Below are 23,590 nucleotides of genomic sequence, written 5' to 3'. Positions count from 1 at the left end.
ACAATTCAATCTAGGCCATACTCTTTCCTCCCAAAAATAAATCACAGGATAGCATCTGCAGAGGTTGGGAGGTGAGGCTGCTGCCTAGGACCTCAGACAGCTTCTCAGAGTGGTGCCTTCATGGGAATCACTGCAAAATGGTTTGTAAATTTCTAAAACAAATAGCTTCATATTTTGAAAGTCAAAAAGAGGAGTACTACAGAACTCAATAGGTCAACAGTAAGGCCAACACTTTTACACGGACCAGCATATGGAAGTCAATCTATGGCCCCACCACAGTGCTAGACCAGTACCCTGTCCCATCATCTTTCTCCTTCCTCGCTGGTTCTCAACATAATATTTAGGAAGTGTAATGTACTCTGTTAAGAGAAACATGTGCATACAAGAATAAGAGAAACAGCTTTCCAGGGGAGGCTAGACCACAAACCCCATTTAAGTTCTTCTAGGACAAGCTAGGTCAAATACAACTCCATCAAACTAAGAAAAAAAAACGGTACAGCATTTCAGAGCTGGCCAAGATCCCAGAGGTGCAGCAAGAGATCAATAAGAAATGCAGTTTTCTGTTGGACAATGCATTATTGGATTGTGTAGCAAGTGAAGGTTTGAAATTGTTTCTCAGTTATCAGTAATGTGCTTATATTCTACCCTATGATTTAGATATTTTCCTCCTCTAAGCCAAGTGGAAAGCTCTCAAAAATGATTTGATTTTGGACGATTACCATTAAAGAGAATTAAATGTCAACTGCCTAAAGTGCGGATTTGTTGTGTCAGCTCCTGCTCACCTGTTAATTCAGGAAAGTTTATGGGTGGGCAGGGGCTGGTGAGCTCCATTCAGAAAGCCTGGGACTATCACAGAAAACACCAGGCCACAAACTCACTTAATTCTTTTCCTCTTGCTCGATGGTGTTGGCTTCTTCACTGCAGTAGAGCTCAGTGGGTGCCAGTATTTTGCCCAAGTGGCTACAATGAAGGCCACCGATTTATGCGACTAAGTCAAATTCCATTACCTTCTAGGGTTTTACTACCATTTTGGGGGAAATCCAATTCCACTCTATTAAAATTGGGGCCATTGGTTTACAGTGACTGAGTAAATAAATTTCCAATTTTTAGTACATGGATCTCTAGGATTTCCTTTGACGTTTTGGAAATCAAACTGCCCACTTCCATGCACACCATAAATCAGTGGCCTTGGTCATTGTTCACGTGCAAGCCAAGGCAATGAGCACCAGCAAGCTATCTGACTATAGAGGACGTGTATCCGAGCTGGATCCCATCTGCACAGACACACAGCAGGTGTTGAATAGCAACTCAGGAGTGGCAGCCCAGTTGATTTTCCTCTGCCCCAACCTACAGCTACCACTGTACATTATGGAGCCTCCACCCCTATTCTGACTCAGATCAGGAAATTGATCCTGGGATTTTCCCAGTCTGTATTTATAAGCAAACGAATTAGGAGCAAGAAAAGGCCATTTGGCCCCTCAAGCCTGCTTCGCAATTCAATGAAGATCTGATTGTAGCCTCAACTCCACTTCCCTGCCTAACCCCTATACTCTTATATTCTTGATTGAAGAGGGAGTCAATCTAACTCAACCTTAAAAATATCCAAAGACCCTGCCTCCACTGCTCTCTGAGGAAGAGTGTTCCACAAACTCAAGACCCTCAAAAAAAAAAAAATTTTCTTCATCTCCATTTTAAATGAGACACCCCTCAATTTTAAACTGGAGTCCCTTGTTCTAGGTTCTCCCATTAGGGGAAACATCCCCTCCAAATCCACCCTGTCAAATCCCCTCAGTATCCTATATGTTTCAACAAGATCACCCCCCATTCTTCTAAACCCAATGGATACAGGCCCAACCTTTGCTCATAAGATCCTCATCCCAGGAATCAGTCGAGTGAACCTCCTTTGAACTGCTTCTAATGCAATTATATCCTCTCAAATAAGGAGACCAAAACCATACACAGAATTCCAGATGTGGTCTCACCAATGCCCTGAAGGAAAATATCCCTACTTTTATATTCCATTCCCCTTGCAATAAACACCAACATTCCATTTGCCTTCCTAAACACTTGCTGCACCTGCATATTAACTTAATGCGATTCACATACCAGGACACCCAGATCCCTTTGTACCACAGAGTTCTGCAATCTCTCCCAATTTAAAAAAAAACGTGCTCAAGAATTGGAGAGTTTTACCTCCAAGTCATCAGAATTGCCATGTTTTGTGTTATCACTGCCATCATTAAATCAATGGACTCCAATATAAAACTCCAGAACAGCTAGAATGCTTGACTCTCAATGTTCAAGAGACAACAAACACCCATTTCCAGGTATAAAAACAAAGTGCTGAAAGAAACTCAGCAGGTCTGGCAGCATCTGTGAAGAGAGAAAACAGCATTAATGTTTTGAGCCCAATATGACTCTTCTTCTGAAGAATTGTCATATTGGACTCAAAACATTAACCTCATTTCTCTCACCACATTTGTTGCCAAACCTAAGTTTTTCCACACTTTGTTTTATTTCAAATCTCCAGCATCTGCAGAATTTTGCTTTTATACCCACTTCCAGAGGCTATACTTGCAGACAACAATATCAAATTACCGAACACGAAGGCATATCAGTCTGTTTGTAGCTCCGTAATATTCATGGTAGTCCAAGACTTTTCCCATAGTGCTGCATTTCCTCTTCCTTGCTTTCCCAGTCTGTAGCCAGCCATGAAACATAGGAGTGTAGCTTGGTAATAGTCATGCATTTCCCTCACACACCCTCAAGCTCAGGAGGCCGGGATTTTCCGGTCCTGCCAGCAGTGAGCATCATCATGGGCAGAACGGGAAAATTGGGAGAGTGGCTAAAAGTCAATTGATTTTTGGTCACTCACCAAATTTTCCCCTTCCCACCTGCGGTGAAGCCCATTGCTGTACCCAGGCAATAAAGTGCATGGACCACACCGGATTCACCTTCCATTTTTACTCAGGGGGCCAATCAAGTCAACACTTCTCTTTTTAAAAAAATAAAATCAGGTGGAGCTTTTCACAAGAAGTTACTAGGTTTATTATACTGATCATTTAAACTGTAGCAAACACAAGCAGTGGCTACATTATTGTTGGTCTCTCTCCTTGTGCAACTTCAGGAGAACATACACTGGTGAGGGCAGACACATGGCAGATGAACACAGAAAAGTGTGAAGTGATTTATTTTGATGGGAAGAACAAAAGGTGATGTAAACTAAATTGGTAGAATTTAAGGGGCTTCAATCACTCAAATTTTCGAAGATGGCAAGACAAGCTGAGAAGGCTATTTAAAAAAAAAAAGTGTATGTGATTCTTAGCTTCAGTAGAATGATATCAGAGATAAGGGATTTCAGTTAAGTGGTAGGCTAGAAAAACAGAGTCCCCTTAGAGTAGAGAAGGTTGAGGGGTGATTTGACAGACGTGTTAAAAATCAGGAAGGGTTTTGAGAGAGCAAGTTAAAGAGAACTGTTCCCACTGGCCAGAGGGTTGGTGGACAGAGATTGAAAGTTATTGGCATACATGCCAAGAGGCAACATGAGGAAAACATTTCTTTTTAATGAACACAGCAAGGGTGGTGGGAGCAGATTCAATAGTAACTTGCAAATATTCAAAGGGTAAAAATTTGCAGGGCTCTGGAAAAAGACCGAGGGAGCGAGACTAATTGGACAGCTCTTTCAAAAAGAGCTGGCACAGGCATTATGGGCCAAATGGCCCCCTCTCGTGCTGTATGAAAATAATTCTAACTCATCGAATCAAACTAAAGGGACAAAGCTTACTAACATTGGTCAGCAAGAATGAATTGCTCCAAAAGTCACTATGAAATATGGGCAAAGATAACCGAAAAGAAAACAGGCAAAATGCAGTGGGCTGTGCAGAAACTTGGTTTTGGCGCTGGTGGATTACAGAAGTCTTGCGGGAGTGGGAATTCTTCATTTTCACTGAAAACAATAAGCCAACTGTACAAGCTGATGGTACTACTGTTGCCATTCATGCTCTGCCGCCGCTGCCTAGGCTCGTCCGCCATTGCTGCCTGTGCTCTGCCGCCTTTGCCACTCGTGCTTTGCCGCTGCTCTAAACTCAGCCGCCATTGCCGCTCATGCTCTGCCGCCGCTGCCCTAGGCTTGTCCACCATTGGCACCTGTGCTCTGCCGCCATTCTTGTTGGCTCGGTCAATATCACTGCCACTTGTGTCATTGCCTCTTCTAAAATAAGCTGTTCAGTCTGCTGATAAGATTTGGCAATGCATTAGAAGCATTGAAATGCCAAGCGGGACCACTGCCAAATGCTTATGATGACCAGGAACTGCATTTTTATTTGTTCCTTGGTCATTATGGCCCTTGGGGGTCAAACCTGGAAAAGGATTCCTAAACTCCAGCAACAAACCCAGGATCCCACGTAATGAAAATGGATTTTCACTTATTCAGTCACCATAAACCAGTGGGCCCAATTATGGGCAAACTCCATTCCAATTTCTGCATGTAGATGTAGTGGAAGATTATTATTTATAAAAGCAAATTAAAAAAACATACAAAATAAACATGCATCACAAAATAAACATGCATCACATGCCAACACTATCCATTATTCTTTAAAGAAATCTTGGAAACAATCAGGATATTCTAAGGAAGGAATATCTGGGAAGAAAACACCATTCACTTACATCTTTTTTCTTCAATTGATTTGTAGTTTTTGCAAGACTTTTTCAGATAGGGGTGGGCAAGGAAATCAGAAGCAACAAATTGCATGGACTTTTCATTGCCAATGGAAGTTAAAAGTGACAACTGGTACAAAAGTTTGTAATCTCATTCATTTTTAGGAGAAGGGAAGAAATAAGGAGTTTGCACAAAGATTATGCTTTGTAGTTGCCCAAAAAGTTGAGCATTTTTAGCAACACACAGATGCTTATTTACGAACTGATGCTACAGTTATAATACTACTACACAATGAACTTTGCACAATAGGACTTAACATTAATCAAGTACAATTGGAGGCATAACAGTTGAAAAAAAATAGGCGTACATGCTCTCACAGAATTTTGTGAGGGTGCTGGGTTTATCTTGGTTCCTTCGATGTCGAAACCAGCGCTGAATTTTGCGGACATCCCAGTCGAGCTGCTTTGACAGGCCTTCAAGTCTTTTCTCATCAGGAGACTGATCAGAAGGAAAGAGAATTGATTATTAACTTGTATTTATGGTTTCCAGAAACAACTCTAGCAAAAACTGAAAGTTCAAAAACATGGAATGTAGCATGTCTGTGGAGTTGGGGAAGGAGGAGGGGCACAAATGAAATGCGAGGCTAACAAATGTGGGGGAGGCGGGAAAAATTTCTTTCCTGAACATCTTTATTCCTTATCTTTAAAATGTACAGAATTTATTAAATTAAAATTTCAAATCCAGCCAAGTTACTTATGATTGTAGAGTTCAAATTTAAGACTGCAGATTCCTAGCCTACACTGACCTCGTTCACCACAGAAATAGACCTTCAGGATCAGTAGGAGGAAGATAAAGTAGAAAAAAAATACTCTGCATTGTTACCCAAAAAGGGTACTGCAGGACTCAAGAGAAATTCTGTGTTTACATAGATTAGCACACAGGCCTAGCCAACCTCCCAGAGCAAGGAAATAAAAGGGGAACTAAAACGTTAAAGGGATGCAGGGGCACAGTTAACATTTCATTGAAATATTTCATCACATTTGTTACACATTACCCATTTTGGAGTTTAATAGGAAACATACATTATTCAATTAATTAACAGAATCGTTACAGCACAGGAGGCCATTCGGCCTGTTGTGTCTACACTGGCTCGCCGTAGGAGTAATTCACCCAGTGCTATTCCCCTGCCTTCTCCCTGTAGCCCTGCAGCTTCCTCCTTTTTCAGATAAAAATGCAATTCCCTCTTGAATGCCTTGATTGAACCTGCTTCCACCACATTCTCAGGCAGTGCATTCCAGATCCCAACCACTCACTGCATGAAAACATTTTTCTACATGTCGCCATTGCTGCTATGCAGCTCTATCTTTTTAAGTCTTCCAACTCTTACTTTTCTTCATGTCTTCCATTGCTGTTCTTCATTTTTACACTATTCTTGAAACTAAAGGAAAAAGCATGCAGAAGTGCCATGTTATCGCATCTCTTCTGTCGACCATAGTTATATTATTTGGTAAGTAGAGCTCTTGTCCAGTAAGGTTATATATTGGGCTAAATTCTTTTCTGAATACCTCCTACTGCTCATCTGCAGATTTACCCAATAATAGTTTTGATTCAGTTGCCGTCATCCCATTAAAGTTCCCAAAGTCTAGAATTTAAGTAACTGCGATAGGATTCTTTCAAACCCAACATGGAGTTCAATCATATTAAGATCACTCTTAGGTAAATGCTTCCTTACAATATTAAAACAATAGCACACTTGGCTGGCATGCATTAAGGCAGTATCAAGAGGTTGCAGCAAACAAGAAGAATGGTTCTTCAGTAACAATTCTGTGATATTGTCCCATCCCCACAATGGATTCCTACAGTATATTGCAAGATATTGCAAGGGAGGTGTAAATAAAGCTAGTTCATGAATGGCTGCCTGCCAGAAAGATGGCAACGAGGCTGGGATGGGATGTTTTAGAGAAATTAGAGACTTCTGTGAACTTCTAAAGTTGCTTTTGAGGAAATTTGAGCAATCTGAGTAATTGAAATAAAATGGCACTGAAGATGTATTTGGGGACAATGGGGGAATTCAACCCTAACAAAGAGGCCTGGTGTGATTACAGAGATGACACATTTGGCTGTAAGGGAATAAAATAGGAGATAAGCATAAAGTAAAATGTTTTCCTCACTACGATGGGGTCAGATACATTTGAGGTGATATCTAACCAATGTTGCCCACAAGACCCCTGTACAATGGACTATTCCAAAATTAATAAGATCTACACCATGCGGTGACAGTGGTATTGTCACTAGCCTAGTATTCCAGAGGCCCAGGATAATGCTCTGGGAACCCAGGTTCAAATCCCACCATGGCAGATGGTGAAATTTGAATTTAATTCCAGTTTTTATTGATCTGATGATGACCATAAAACCATTGCCAATTGTCGTAAAAACCCATCTGGTTCACTAATGTCCTTAAGGGAAGGAAATCTGCTGTCCTTACCTGGTCTGGCCTACATGTGACTCCAGGCCCATAGCAATGTGGTTGATGTGTATATGCCCTCTGAACAAGGGCACTTAGGGATGGGCAATAAATGCTGGCCTAGCAAGTGACACGCACATCCCTTGAATGGATAAAAAGCTAAGAACGGAATGCACTGAGAATTGCATTTATGAAAAGAAGCAGTTGCCAAAATGAGACTGTGGCAGATTACAATCTCGAATTAAAGAAACTCTCGTCACTGTGGGCATGGAGGAGACAGGCAATCTTGGACACATTCATAGGAGGCCTAAAGAACCATAAAATCCAGGCCAAATTTTTGAGCAAAGGCAATAAGCTGATGTGGAACAAGACCCACACTGAGGTCACAGCCATTGAAATGGAAGGAGGAGATATTTGCAAACTGCAAGGAAGTTCTTTTCCTGAGCTGGCAGGGGAGGTCCACTTGATTTCAACGAGATCCAGGCCATGGCGGCCAAGTTCACGGTCTCAGAGTCAGAAATTTGGATGCTACCATTGCCAAGGTAGCCACCAACAATTTAAATGTCCCCATTTCCAGTCAAAGTGCTACACCTGTGGGAAAGTCAGTTATACCCAGATGGTATGCAGGTGTAGAGGAAACAAATGCTCTAGGTCATGATAAAACTCCAGGTAGCAGCCGTACAACAGGTCGTGGTAGATCTAAAGCTAGTTCAGGAGTCTGGAAATTCTCAAACGTGCATATGGCAGATATGGAAACAAAAGTTGATGTTACCGAGCAGGAAGACCAAGAGTTGCACTCAGTCAGAGAGCAAGAAAAACAGCACATAGCGGATGAGAGTAAAAAAGGGCTGAAGACATAATTCCAGGGCCACAGTAAAAACGAAAATTGGAGGTTCATAACTTGCTTTCAGTATTGATACAGCTGCAGCAGTGTCCATTATCTCAGAAAGTGTGTACAAGTCCCCAATTCACATTCGTTATGCAAATGTGGTGTGAAACTGACTGGTTACTTCAATAACAGTATTCCAGTGTTAGGTGTAGTTAGTGTTAGAGTGGAATACGATGATGCATCTTATTACTTGTCATTAGTAATAGTAGGAATGAGTTGGCTTAAAACAGAGTTAAGCTGGGCTGAGTTACTAATCCCTACTGTAAGTATGTCTGACATTAAGTGTTAAGAAAGCAATGTTATCTTTCAGCAAGGAGGACCAAATGAGAAAATTAGGCATCGGTTATGGTATTTAATATCATAATGCTAATACCAACATTCTTTCAAGACTTCCCATGAAGGCCCATTCATTTCTAGCCACTGAGTTACCTGTGAATTATTTTACATACACAAACGACATGCCAGCGTAATTAGTGAAGAAACTCACAAGGATGCGTGTTCAGGACAGTGCTCAATTAGGTCGTGGACAGCTGGCCTAAAGAGACACAGAAATGAACTGAGTGTAGATCAAGGCTGTTTCTTATGGGGCTTAAGAGCCATTGTTCTGCCAAGGTTTAGTGAGACTGTTAGCGGAACTTCATCAAGAGCACACAGGATAGTCTGTATGAAAACAGTAGTAAGCAGCTATTTTTGGTATCCAAAAAAGGTAGAGAAAGGTATTGAAGAGTTGGTGAAAAGTTGTGAAGTGCATCTCAGAATAAGAAATGATTCCATCAAGGCTTCTTGCATTTCATGGTCAAGCACAAGAAAACCATGGGAACGAGTACACATCGATTTCTCTGGAGGAGGGAGGGAAAAAGTACCTGGCTTTGGTCAATAGTAAGTGGATAAATGCTAAGTCCACACCCTATACCATAAGTGCCAACAACTAATAAGGTTTTGAGAGGTTGGTTAGCAATTTATGGATTGCCAGAGATGTTGGTGTCAGATAATGGTCCACACTTCACGTCAGAAGAGTTTGAAATATTCCGGAGTAAGAATGGAGGTCGAACACTAACACCACTACATCACCTAGCATTGAAAAGCACTGCAGAAAGAAGTGTACAAATTGTAAAGACGTTGCAGAAGTGTTTGCTGGATGACAAACTAGGGAATAATTTCCATGTTTTTCAATACAGACTAGACAATTTCTCTCAAAAAAACCCCACGCCTCCACGACAGGATGAGCATCTATTCCGAGAGTACAATGGAACAATTCCCTCTAGAGGCCGACTGTCTAACTGCAAATCTCACCCAGTTCCATGTGCTGAATGCCAAAGCTTGGCAGTTATGAATTTCTCAGAATGTCAATTATGGAGAATTTTTTTTCCAAATTCATTTACAGGATGTGGGCTTCGCTGGCTAGGCCAGCATTTATTGCCCATCCCTAATTGCCCCTTGAGAAGGTGGTGGTGAGCTGCCTTCTTGAACCGCTGCAGTCCATGTGGTGTAGGTATATCCACAGTGCAGTTAGGGAGGGAGTTCCAGGATTTTGACCCAGCGACAGTGAAGGAACGACAATAAATTTCCAAGACAGGATGGTGAGTGGCTTGGAGGGGAACTTCCAGGCGGTGGTGCGCCCATGTGTCTGCTGCCCTTGTCCTACTAGATGGTAGAGGTCGTGCGTTTGGAAGATGCTGCCAAAGCAGCCTTGGTGAATTCCTGCAATGCATTTTGTAGATGGTACACACTGCTGCTACCGTGAGTCGGTGGTGGAGGAGGGAGTGAATGTTTGTGGATGTGGTGCCAATCAAGCAGGCTGCTTTGTCCTGGATGGTGTCAAGCTTCGAATGTTGCTGGAGCTGCACTCATCCAGGCAAGTGGAGAGTATTCCATCACACTCCTGAAATGTGCTTTGTAGATGGTGGACAGGCTTTTGTAGAGTCAGGTGGTGAGTTACTCACCGCAGGATTCCTAGCCTCTGACCTGCTCTTGTAGCCACAGTGTTTATATGGCTAGTCCAGTGGGGGGGTTGGGGGGGGGAGGGGGGGTGGTGGTGGGGATGGTTAGATTCTCTCTTGTTGGAGATGGTCATTACTTGGCCTTGTGTGGCACAAAGGTTACTGGACAATTGTCAGCCCAAGCCTGGATATTGTCCAGCTCTTGCTGCATTTGGACATGGACTGCTTCAGTATCTGAGGAGTCATGAATGGTGCTGAGCATTGTGCAATGATCAGTGAACATCCCCACTTCTAGCTTTGATGGAGGGAAGATCATTGATGAAGCAGCTGAAGACGGTTGGCTTAGGACACTCCCTGGAGGAACTCCTGCAGTGATGGCCTGAAACTGAGATGATTGACCTCCAAAAACAACAACCATCTTCCTCTGCCCCCCCCCCAACCAATTCTGATTGACTCCAGTTTTGCTAGGGCTCCTTGATGACACACTCGGTCAAATGCCGCCTTGATGTCAAGGGCAGTCACTGTCCCCTCACCGCTGGAGTTCAGTTCTTATGTCCATATTTGAACCAAGGCTGTAATGAGGTCAGAAGCTGAGTGACCCTGGCAGAACCCAAACTGGGCATCAGTGAGCAGGCTATTGCTAAGTAAGTGCCGCTTGATAGCACCATTGATAACCCCTTCCATCACTTTACTGAGAGTAGACTGATAGGGCAATTATTGGCCAGGTTGGATTTGTCCTTTGTGTGTACAGGCCATACCTGGGCAATTTTCCACATTACCAGGTAGATGCCAGTGTTGTAGCTGTAGTGGAACAGCTTAGCTAGGGGAGTGGCAAGTTCTGGAGCATAAATCTTCGGTACTATTGCTGGGCCCATAACCTTTGCAGTATCCACTGCCTTCAACCATTTCTTGATATCACGTGGAGTGAATAGAATTGACCGAAGGCTGGCATCTGTGATGCTGGGGACCTCCGGAGTAGACCGAGATGGATCATCCACTCGGCACTTCTGGCAGAAGATTTTTGCGAATGCTTCAGCCTCATCTCTTACACTGATGGGCTGGGCTCCTCCATCACTGAGGGTGGGGATATTTGTGGAGCCTCTTGTGAATTCTCTTCCACTTTACTCAAATCTCAGCATGGGAGGAGGGAGGAAAATGAGGATAGATCAAAGCTGGAGCAGAGCATACAGCACACAACAGAACTGCAGTGCACTGAGGCAGCAAGCAAACTGTTAATGTACATGTTATCCAAGTTACGTCACATTACTTTAAAAGGCTGCTGCAACATTCCTTTCAACAGCTTTATGAACACCATGTACTGTTATAGGCAGGGGCTCATTTAGTAATGCAACCAGAAGGTACAGAGAGCCCCTTTAACTTAGTGTGATTAGTTCTGGTAATAATGAGACAAAGGCCTCCGGGTCAACAGCCTGTTCGCAGATTGATTCGCTGCTGACTGCTTCCATTGGCACCCCCAGAGCCCATCGCTCCTTCTCTCTTCCTTTCTAATTGTGTGCCCTCCCAAACGGCACTGACCATTTATTGGATGAGCAGTCAGGAGCCCTGACTAGTTCCCTGCCACCACTCTCCACCCATCCCCCCACTCCTTTAACCCAGGGGTACTAAGGCTAATTGTAGTCATACTACAGCTGCTCTAATAGATCGATACACTCATACACTCAGCATAGACCAGGGACCTTCCTAAATCAGATGGCTCAAAAAAAAACACTGTGACCATCTCCGACATTGGGAAGATGATTTGAACACCATCAGTAGGGGACCCTTCTGTGTTCTTAGTTCCACAAATGAAAGAGTATCTTTCCCCTGTTCTCGAGTCACCAATTAAAAGACTATGTTCCCAATATGCCTCACACTGCAAAAGTACAAAGGCCATACATGGAGAAACTGGGATATCCGTACACACAGACATTCTAGACTAACAGCCAAAGAACATCCAAAACTTTGCCTGGCATATGCAACACTGCACCAATTCCCACTCACCCATCACCCACTGACCTAAAATTAGGTGGTCAGTATTGGCTCGGTGGCAGCATGCTCACCCGAGTCAGAAGGCTGTGGGGGTCACATCCCAATCCAGGGACTCAAGCACATAATCTAGGCCATCACTTCAATACAGTACTGAGGGAGTATCACACTGTCTGAGCTATATTTCAGATGAGATGTAAAAGAGGCTCCATCTACTCTCTTAGATGGATGCAAAGGGTCCCAGGGCACTATTGTAACAACAAGAAAGTTCTCCTAAACAAAAACAGAAATACCTGGAAAAACTCAGCAGGTCTGGCAGCATTGGCGGAGGAGAGCACAGTTGACGTTTCGAGTCCTCATGACCCTTCAACAGAACTAAGTAAAAATAGGAAAGGGGTGAAATATAAGCTGGTTGGGGGGGGGGTGTTGTTGTTGTTGTTGGGGCAAGCAGCCAGTAATTGGTGGAGACAACCAAAAGATATCACAGACAAAAGAACAAAGAGGTGTTGAAGGTGGTGATATTATCTAAAGGAATGTGCTAATTAAGAGTAGAAGGCAGGACAGACAAGGTACAGATAGCTCTAGTGGGGGTGGGGGAATTTTAGAAGGTAGACATAAACAATGGGTGGAAATGCATTTAAAAATAATGGAAATAGGTGGGAAAAGAAAAATCTATATAAATTATTGGAAAAAACAAAAAGGAGGGGGAAGAAACAGAAAGGGGGTGGGGATGGAGGAGGGAGTTCAAGATCTAAAATTGTTGAACTCAATATTCAGTCCGGAAGGCTGTAAAGTGCCTAGTCGGAAGATGAGGTGCTGTTCCTCCAGTTTGCGTTGAGCTTCACTGGAACAATGCAGCAAGCCAAGGACAGACATGTGGGCATGAGAGCAGGGTGGAGTGTTAAAATGGCAAGCGACAGGGAGGTCTGGGTAATGCTTGCGGACAGACCGAAGGTGTTCTGCAAAGCGGTCACCCAGTCTGCATTTGGTCTCTCCGATATAGATTTTTCTTTTCCCACCTATTTCCATTATTTTTAAATGCATTTCCACCCATTGTTTATGTCTACCTTCTAAAATTCCCCCACCCCCACTAGAGCTATCTGTACCTTGTCTGTCCTGCCTTCTACTCTTAATTAGCACATTCCTTTAGATATTATCACCACCTTCAACACCTCTTTGTTCTTTTGTCTGTGACAGCTTTTGGTTATCTCCATCTATTAATGGCTGCTTGTCCCAACAACAACCACAACCCCCCCCCCACCCCCCCACAAACCACCACCACCACCCCAAACCAGCTTATATTTCACCCCTTTCCTATTTTTACTTAGTTCTGTTGAAGGGTCATGAGAACTCGAAACGTCAACTGTGCTCTCCTCCACCGATGCAGCCAGACCTGCTGAGTTTTTCCAGGTACTTCTGTTTCTGTTTTTGTTTTGGGTTTCCAGCATCCACAGTTTTTTGCTTTTATATTTAAGAAAGTTCTCCTAGTGGCCTGGCCAATAGTCATTCCTAAACTAAAATCTCTGGCAGTTATCGCTTTGTAGTTTGTGGGATCTTGCTATGCGCAAACTGTGATGCATTTTCTGCATTAGTGACTACAATTCAAAAGTACTTCAATGGCTGTGAAGTGCTTGGGGCATCCTGAGGTGATGAAAGCTGTCAAACATGAGAAAGCTTTCTTTCTATCCATTGGCTCTCAGTCCCAAAGCCCTAAATTTTAAATTCTAATCTTTGTGTTTAAGTCCAACTGTGGTTTAGCGCCTTCCATCTCTTGTAACCACCCTCCAGCCCTACAACACACCCTCTTCAAACTCTGCCTTCTCGCAAGTGCCTCTCTTCAACCAACTAGGCCTTACACTCTGGAGTTGTCTCTCTGAACCTGTCTGCCTCACATCTCCCAATTAACAAGGCCCAACTCAAAACTCACCTCTTTGACCAAGCCTGTGGTCTCCCCGCCCGATATCTCTCTCTTTGGCTCCATTTGTCTGATTACACCTCTGAGAAGCGACTTGGGGACGTTTCTTTATGGTGAAAGGCACTATATAAATAAAAATTATTGTTGTTGTTGGGGGGGGCGAAATGGAGCAAAGAAAGTACAGGGCTGAGAGAGGAGAGATTGGAGTGGTGCAATCAGTTTTGAATTACTCCAGCAAAGAGCAGGCACAGACACAAGGGGCTGAATGGCCTCCTTCCACTTCTACACAAAATTGCAAAGCACTAAACTAAAAGCAAGCAAAAAGAAGTCTGGTTGGTAAGCTTAGGGTCAGGGTTTATAATGCCAAGACATCAAAATAATCAGAAAAAACCCACTGATCTTTAAGCAGAGACACAAAATAGGCTTTTGAAATTTCAATATATTAAAAAAGGGGGCTTTTTGGAACAATTTCAAATGCTGCGCCACCTTCTGAAGATCCCCAGCTTTCAATTTAATTTGAATTTTCTGCCACATGGAACTTTCTTCGCTCGTCCTTCTTACTCTCTCCACCTCACCCAGACAATACAACTGCAATAAATTGGTTTGATCAAGAAGTCATCTAGAGTCTCAGACAGACTCAACATGAATAACCTATAATATGTGAATGAGTCATTCTGCCAGTTCTACCATTTATGATTGCTATTAAAGGAAAGATTTACAATGACCACTTTACAATACAAGCCCCATTTCATAAAATGGAAAACTATGGCAGAGAGTCACAGTCAATAAGCTAACTGTTTATATTGGAGTCAAGATGAGCTTTATTGGTCTCTGTATAAAGCATTGAAAACAATCTCTTTTATCCACACAATTTACCATTTATAGCTTCAGCAGTCCACCATTTGTTCATCTCCTCAAAAGGTTCTGGAGCCTTTAGTGAAAGTGAGACACTCCAAACATGTACAAAAGGACCAATGCTAGCTTAACTGTTACAGTTATATACCTATCCAAATTGTCAGTAGTGTTCTACCAAGTCGAAGTCATGGAATCAATTTTTTGTTTAACTAATCCATTGGATCTGAATGTCACTGGAGAGGCCAGCATTTGCTGCCTCATCCCTAATTGCCCCTTGAGAATGTGGTGGTGAGCTGCCTTCTTGAACTGCTGCAGTCCATGTGGTGTAGGTACACCCACAGTGCTGTTAGGGAGGGAGTTCCAGGGTTTTGACCCAGTGAGAAGGAATATAAAACACTAAAATCCAACGATTAAGAGTTTGAGTGTCTCCGGACTCCGGACTACCCATGAAAATTCACAGTCCCATTAATGGATTTTTCAGATCCTTTCCATTGCTCTTACGGTGGTCTGCAGGAGTTATCACCACACAGTAAATATACTGGCAAATTATTTCAGCCACTGATCTTCAAGATTGCAGAAAAATACAAGTGATCATCCTCGTTCATGTACCTACAAAACAAAAGGCCTACATTTCCCAATACCCCTCATCCAACTGCTGCTTAAACAACTTGTGGTTTTTAAATGCCCACTACCACACCCAGAGCTTCGTTCCATGCCTTGATCACTCGACATGTGAAATATTTCAGTATCAGTACAAAACTTGCCTTTTACTAGTTTCTAATAGGCGGGTGTCTACTCCACTAAAGTCCCTCAGAATTGGCCCATCATATCTCAATCTCTTCAACTGCATCATTTTGATACTCTGAATGGTCAGGTCACCCTTTTTTCCACCCTGTGATTAACTTTCACTTCCTTGTGTTAAGTTTGGTCTATCACTGACTCACTGGTCTGCCCACTTGACATTCATTTTGGCAGGTCTTTCACTGCCTCTTCAGGCTCAACTGTGAATCCCTCCCTCCTTCTCAGTTTGGTACAGCCTGCACATTTGGCCAGTATGGACCAAGTTTCTAAATCCAAATGCAGAAAATAAAATTTTTTTTTAAATCAGAAGAATTCCCAACACCAACTTTGGGGAATCCCAATGAGTACTTTCTCTGCAACCAGACAACTCCTCCAGGAAAATACTCCTGCTCCCTAACAAAAACAAAAATTGCTGGAAAAACTCAGCAAGTCTGACAGCATCTGTGGAGAGAAAGACAGAGTTAACGTTTTGAGTCCGTATGAATCTTCTTCAGGACTCCTGCTCCCTACTCTTCAGCCATATTGAGGTTTTACCTTGAATTCCCCCACCACTTACAAGCTTGGCAGCAGCCTTTCAGCAAATTTTCCAGAGCACACATTAGCCCAAATTTAAACTTAATGCCCAGCTGTCAGGGCGCAAGAAGTCCCATACATCACAATAATGGAACAATGCATTAGTCACCCTGTATTTTTAAAATAACCTGATCAATCTACAGGATCAGTCACTGGAGCTGTACTGAAGTCTCTCATTTCATATTTATGTTGCCATTAAGAATTCAATTTCAGACTCTTTTAATCTTTGCAATAATCTACAGATACTTACCTGTAGGACTAGAATTTTTTTTTTTAAATGAGGGGTGGAAATGTTACACATCTTTCAGCTTTCTTTCCTAGTGAAACAATTTCTCAAAAGATGATAAACCAGCAGTATCATACACCTACACACCAGTCAGCTTTCAACACTGCATTTCAAGACTTGCTTTGTGTAGCTGATAGTATCTTATGCATTGAAGATACTGTTACTGCAGTTACAGTGAGAATATCAAGTTTCTAAGGTTAGCGCTACAAGCAGGGTTTCATATAACCATTTTGCTTCCTATTGCTTCTTGGTGTCAGCTTAGCTCAGTACTCAGAAGATTACGGGTTCAAGCTCCACTAAGGATGTAAGCCTATAATCTAAGCTGACACTTCCGTGCAGTACTGAAGGGAGTGTTGGATTGCTTGACATGCTGCCCTTTAGAGATCTCAGACGGAGGCATAAATCAGCCTGCTTGAGTGGTTCTGAGATCAGATGGCATCATCTGAAGAGCAGCAGAGTGCTTTGCTGGTATCCTTGCCCACATTATCCCTCAATTTAACACTACACAGAAGACCAAAACAGATTATCTAGTCATTCACTGAGTGCAAATTTGGCTGCTGCATTTGCCTCCATAACAACACTTCAAAAATAATCCACTGGTTGTAAAAGCACTTTTCAGACAGGACAATGACATGTGAGGAGCTACATAAACACAAGTTCTTCCATTCCATTCGTTGTTGGAATTATTGCAATTTTGGGAAATTAAAAAAAAACTTTTAAAATTACCACCACACCTTTACTTAACAAAAATGTGCTTTCTGCACAGACACGATGGGCTGAATGGCCTCCTCCAGGGCTGTTTTGTTCCAAGATTTCAGATAACACAAACTCTCTGTACTGGCACTTTTACCATAATGGAGCGCTATGTACTGCAGATAGACAATTGCTGTGTGAGGAGTGGCACTGCCCATCCAGAGCCCTGACAAGCTCAACAGCAGCACATCCCCACTTTTGGCATCATTTTCCCCACCAAGGCCTGAACCTTGTCAGAGGGACTTTTCTTTTATTATTTTAAAAAAAGCGAAGAGCTGGAAAAAGAGCAAAGGTTGTCTATCATGAAATATACACTATGGGTTACCATGAAGCCTCTACTGTCAAGGTCACAGAACTGTCATCTGTGAAGTGGAAGTGGTCAGAGTTAAATAGTGCTGCTTGAGAAAGGTTAAACCGATATCACGAAATTTCACAAGGGGAGCTCCTAGGAGAAAGGTCATCGATATTTCACTCTTGAACCTGTGCAACAGAACATTGCTGAGCAAATTAAAACTTCTAAACAAGATTGAAAATCAAAAGGGCAATTGCTGCATAGGTTAATGAGCAGGCCCAACCATTGACAGTTTAAATCTGCATACAATACTAGTACACTGATGTACATTGGATATCAACCTCCCAAATTTCTCAATCTTGTGTTTAAATCCCTTCATGGCCTTGCCCCTAAATATCCCCAACCTCCCACAAACACTCCATTCCTAACTCCAGTCTTTTGTACATTCCTCCTCTCTTTTCCCCACCTGACTGCCTCCACCCCCCTGCCACCACTGGGGCAATGCAGTCCGAGTCCCAGCCCCTCAGCACTTCTTTCCCTAAACCGCATCACCTACAAATACACCCACAAAACCCATCACTTTGGCTATGCTTTCAGTCAAACCTGCTAGGTCAAGTTCTTGGCTCAGCCCAGTTTTTTCCCCCCCCTTATGTCACTGAAGCCCCATGCGACATTTTTCTACATAAAAGGCATTGTATAAATGCAAGTTGATACCGAAGGTCCAGCCTCCTCCCCCTTCCCCTCCGCGGCTCAAGAAACTGCTCAAATGTAGCACTAGATCAGCACATGCCATGTTCAATTCCTAATTTGATCTCAGCTGGGCCACAACAATTTATCTTAGCCCTTCAAGGGGACGGCTAGGGAAACAGAATGAAAATCGGAGAGTGAATCTCTGTCCCCTTGCTAAAAAGGGCTCACTTCTGGACATGGGCTCAGGTGTGATGCTCTCCGAGAGATAGCCTTACACATGTAAAACAACTACTTCAGTGGTGTACCACGGAGCTTCTGGTTATCTGTAGACTGTATCCCAAGCAGGGTCAGCATCTTCAATGGAAAAGGAGGCAGGGAGGTGGTGGCAGGGATACAACCCTAGAACAAGAGGAAAGTAAATCCGGGCTTTTCAAATACAACTGTTGGTCATTTAACTGACCGAGTACTGGGGTTTTCTACAGTTTTCAGGGCAGCTGCAGCCAACAGGCCTCAGCAGTCTAGTGCACAAAAGCTCAGGCATCCCAGTCCCATTCTCACATTTCTTAGCCATTGGCTAGACTCATTTGAATTTCACAGCACCTGTAAGTTTGGAAAGGACTTAACACTGCCTAACAGAGAAATCCTAAATCAGAATGTCACGATCGATTATTATTCACAGCCTGAGATATGCACAAAACCCAAAACAGTGCTTCATGGTAGATTACTCCCACATAGGCAGATCTCCTGCAATATTATGTTATAGGACAGGAATTTTTGGCCATCTATCACACAAATGTACTGTTCTGTTGCCAAGATGGAGCTGGCTCTTTAAAGTTTAATAGCTGTAAATAATCACAGAATTAGTACAGCGCAGCAGGCAGCCATTTGGCCCATCATGTCTGCACTGGCTTTTCAAACGAGCAACTCACCTAGTGCCATTCTTCCACCTTCTCCCCATAATCATACACATTCTTCCTTTCCAGACAACATTGAATGCTTCAATTGATCCTGCCTCCACAACACTCAGGCAGAGCATTCCAGACCCCAACCACTCACTGCATGAAAAAGGTTTTTCCTCGTATCACTATTGCTTCTTTTATCAATTACTTTAAACCCGTGCCCTCTGGTTCTTGATCCTTTCACAAGTGGGAGCAGTTTCTCCCTATCCACTCTGTCAGACCCCTCATGAATTTGAATACTTCTATCAAATCTCCTCTCAGCCCTCTTTACTATATAAAAAAAACTAAGCTCAATTAAAGGCTGATTGTGGCACTAAGAAGTTTTAACTGTGTGAATCCCCATCAAGGTCAGAAGAAACCAAAAGGAGATAATAACATTTTTTAAAATGTTACATCCTCACTGATATATTTGTTCAGTTGTGACTTGTAGCTATTTTATGAATGATATTTGAGTCAATCAGGTGCATAATGCAATATGACAACCATACTGGACACAAGATCATAATGCAGATAGAAAAATTTAGTGCCATAGGAGGAGGAAAATAAAGTGGAAAAATGTCAAACATTGATGATGTGGTTTCTTGCTGACCTCCCAAAAGTTTCGCCATTTAATATTATCATTTACTTCAACCCCCCAGTCCATTAGCAAAGATCACTGCTCTACTCACTCAGGGAACTGGGGTGTGGGTTAGGGAGGAAAATCTTGACTATAGATGCAAGTGCTTTCTGCAAATAAAAAAAACAGAAGTCTCAGGAGGCCAAGCACGCACCTTAGTAATTGATGTAAAGACTTTTTCTAGAATAGCGTTGGGCTGTGCTCTGCGAGGTCCATTCGCTTGAATTCGAAGGCTCAGGGCACATGGTTTGGCAATAAACCTGTTCAAAAAAGAACATACACTTAAGTTTCACTCCAACCTATTTGAATTGTAGACAGAGCTTAACGCTATAAAAGGTGCAGCATCTCCCCTGCCAATTCAACTGTTTCCAGACTAAACAACATGCTGAGTGGTACAAACCATGGAATAGTTACAGCACAGGAGGCCATTCAGCCCATCATGTCTTTGCTTTAAGAGCAATTCAGTTGGTCCCCCTTACCCACCCTTTCCCCCAGAGCCCTCAAATTTTTCTTCAGATAACTATCCAATTCCCTTTTGAAAGCCACAATTTATCCTGTCTGCACCACAGAGGCAATGCATTCCAGATCCTAACCATTCTCTACATAAAAAAGCTTTTCGTCAAGGGTTCTCAACCCTTCCACGAATGGGAGTGATTTCTCCCCATCTACTCCTGCCAAGACCCCCTCATGATTTTGAATCCCTCTATCAAATTTCCTCAACTCTCTCTAAAGAGAACAGCCCCAGCTTCTCCAATCTATCCACGCAACTGAAGTCCCTCATTACTGGAATCATCCTTACAAATCGTGCCTGCATACTCTCCAAATCCTTCACATTCTTCTTAAAAGTGTGGTGCCCAGATCTGGACATCGTACCCCAGTTGAGGCCAAACTGGTAGCTTGCCTAAACAGTCATTCATATGTTGCATGTAGACAAAGGAGTACTGGCAGGCTGTTCAACTTTGGAGGGTATAATAGATCTCTCTGCTGCCTCTCTACTTGACCTCTGCACCTGCATTTTCCAGCATGGGTCAATGAATAGTAGTCAGGAGTGGGGATTAGGACGGATTCTCTTCTCCCTTACCCAGGGGAATGCCCCTGCTATATCCAGTTGGTGTCAGTAAACAATGGGAATCAAAGCTGGAAGATTCAATTTGTATGGCGCAGCTAAGTGTTGGCTTTCCCGCCCTTGATCTCTCGCTCTCCTCCTATGAGAGGCATCTCAAAGCCCACCTCTTTGACCAAACATTTGGGTAGCCTGCCTGAATAATTGCCTTGTATGGCTCAAGAATCAAATTTTGTTTGGTAAAGCTCCTTGGATTGTTTTACTACATTTAAAGAGGTGCTATATAAATGCAGGCTGGTATTTGCCAATTGAAGCTAAGAAGCTTTGATTTATTCTGCCTGCACCACACAGGCAATGTGTTCCAAATCCTGACCAACCATTCTCTACATGAAAAAGCTTTTCCTCAAGGGTTCTCAACTCTTCCACTAATGGGAGCAATCTCTCCCCATCTACTCTTGCCTGTTTGGCATGCTTATACAATTAAGTAATTTAATCCAGAGCATAAACAGAGTGGTCATATCTCTGCAACAAAGTGCCTTGCAAAACGACTGTACCACAGGAGGTATGCACAACTGGTGACTAATAAATGCAACAATTGCTTCAAGTTCTTTTACGTTTCTGTCGCGAATAGGAAATTAGCTTATAGAAGCTTCTCAGCAATTGCCGAGACAGCAAGAGTTATTGGAGCAGGTTGTCCCTGAAATCTGGATAGCGGAGGCTTTTCTTTCCTGTGATCTCTTCAACAGATCCAGATTTGAGCAAGTTCAAACAGAAACTGTTGTCGCAAAAACTGCAGCAAAGTCTGCATACCCAGAAGCCCAAGAATCACCACTTGAATGCACAAAGTGGGCACTATTGCTATTGGCAACAAAAAGTACTTTAACATGACATGAGTGCACGTAAAAAAAGGGAGAACCTGGTCTCCTCAACAATGGCTATACTCCAGAATTCAACACTGAAGTTACAGCACAGAAACAGACCATATGGCCCAATAGGTCCACATAAGTGTTATGCTCCACATAAACCTCCTCCCACATACCCACTTTACAGCATCAACATATCCTTCCATTCCTTTCTCTCGTATGTGTTTATCCAGCTTCCCCTTAAATGGATCTATGTTCATCTCATCCACATTCTCCTCGGTCTCTGGATAAGGAAAGGTTTCCCTGGAATTCACGATTGTCACTCATAAATCCAATCTTATATTTATGGCACCCAGTTCCGCTCTTCCCCACAACTTTATTGCAATACAATAGACCTAGTAAGCTACTGAGGGCAGTTATTGTTTTAATTTTAGAATTCCCAGAGACAAGTATCTATGAGCTGGCTCCTGTGTTTACACTTCCCTTCACCCAGACCCCAGTTTCTGGGGGTTAACACATTGCCAGTTGGATAAGGAAACTGGCATATAAAAGCCAAGAGCCAACTTAATAATAGGAGTTCCCTGGAAGCCAAATCCAAACACCCACCATCATAAAGGAAGCTTCTAACACAAGTCCAAAAATTCTATTGTTAGCAAACAGAAGCTGGCTTCAGTAAAATATTTGTGGGCTGCAGGACCTATGGGGCAGTGTATAAAATGACTGGGCACGGTATGAGACTCGGTCCCCAGTCCAGAGATACAAGTGGGAGAATACCACTGGCCCATTCTCTCAAAACTAGACAAAATATCAAGCATGAGGGTAAAAGCACTTTTAAAAAGTAATTTGTCAAGGCTCCTTCGACAGCACTTTCCAAACTCGCAATCTCTACCATCTAGAAGGACAAGGGCAGCAGACGCATGGGGACACCACCGCCTGCAAGTTCCCCTCCAAGTCACTCACCATCCTGACTTGGAAACATATCAGCCATTCCTTCACTGTCGCTGGGTCAAAATCCCGGAACTTCCTAACAGCACTGTGGGTGTACCTACGTCTCGTGGACTGCAGCGGTTCAAGGCAGCTCACCACCACCTTCTCAAGGGCAATTGGGAATGGGCAATAAATGCTGGACTAGCCAGCGACACCCACAGTCTGTGAAAAAATAAAAAAGGACGATCTTCATTGGTTCAGTTGACTCCTCTCACTTGCTCCAAAACAAAAAGGCCATTTGTTCCATCAACTCTGCACAATGTTTCTCCCCACAAGCTACCTAGTCTAATCCCAACTCATCTGTTCACTCCCCATACCCTTTAATACTGTCTGTCTGCTCACTCCTGGGAATTCAGAGTTGTTTTTGCACTATAAAATATGAATTTCCCAATAGGAGAGCGGGAATTCAGTGTTTTTTTTTTAAAACAAATTACATCAGATGATTTGAATTAAAAATAGATTGCATACTCCCCCCCGCCAAACTACCCAGTTCCCTTTTGAAATCATTCATGAGCTTTGCTTTTCACAATGAGTTGCAGCAAATAATTCCACATTCTAACCTCCTGCTGTGTAAAGACATTTTCCTAAGCTCTCCTTTAACTCTTTGTGATCATCTTAAATTTATGCCTCTTCCTATTTTGTTAAAAACAGTGGAAATGCCACAAACACAACCATTTTTTCCATTCACTGACCAATGGGACGAGCCATCAAAAGATTATCCTATTGTAACCCTCTTAAAGACCTCCATCAGGTCACCCCTTAACTTTTGTCAGGTCTCATGATAAATGCCCCAACTTCTCAAGTCACCAAGCTACACCCAAAACTCCAGCTGCAACCTGACCAAGGTCTTCTACAAGTTCAACATTACATCTTTGCTTTTGCATCCCACACTTCTAGGTATAAGTCCCGAGATTTGGTTCATCTTGTTACCGCCTGATTTACTGTTTAATGACTTGTGTAGCTGCACAAAGTTCCCTCTGCTCTTTGATTCCATTTCA

General features: G+C 42.9%; 1 protein-coding gene across 2 annotated transcripts in view; it reads right to left on the bottom strand.

Moving 5' to 3' along the window:
* LOC121273347 (ceramide synthase 6-like) overlaps window positions 1–23,590 on the bottom strand; it is a 108,683-nt gene that overhangs the window by 54,366 nt on the left and 30,727 nt on the right. Inside the window, exons 2-3 of one of the 2 annotated variants that reach the window (XM_041180517.1) lie at window positions 19,834–19,939; window positions 5,028–5,158 (exon numbers count right to left, since the gene is read on the bottom strand). In XM_041180517.1, the coding sequence (XP_041036451.1) occupies window positions 5,028–5,158; window positions 19,834–19,939 (237 nt within the window). Of the gene's footprint in view, window positions 1–5,027; window positions 5,159–13,866; window positions 13,928–19,833; window positions 19,940–23,590 lie in introns of those variants that run through there. The other variant, XM_041180518.1, reaches the window with a different exon arrangement.

Source organism: Carcharodon carcharias, chromosome X (genome assembly GCF_017639515.1).
Source record: "Carcharodon carcharias isolate sCarCar2 chromosome X, sCarCar2.pri, whole genome shotgun sequence".
NCBI classification, from domain to species: domain Eukaryota; kingdom Metazoa; phylum Chordata; class Chondrichthyes; order Lamniformes; family Lamnidae; genus Carcharodon; species Carcharodon carcharias.
This window is presented reverse-complemented; position numbering and strand designations above follow the sequence as displayed.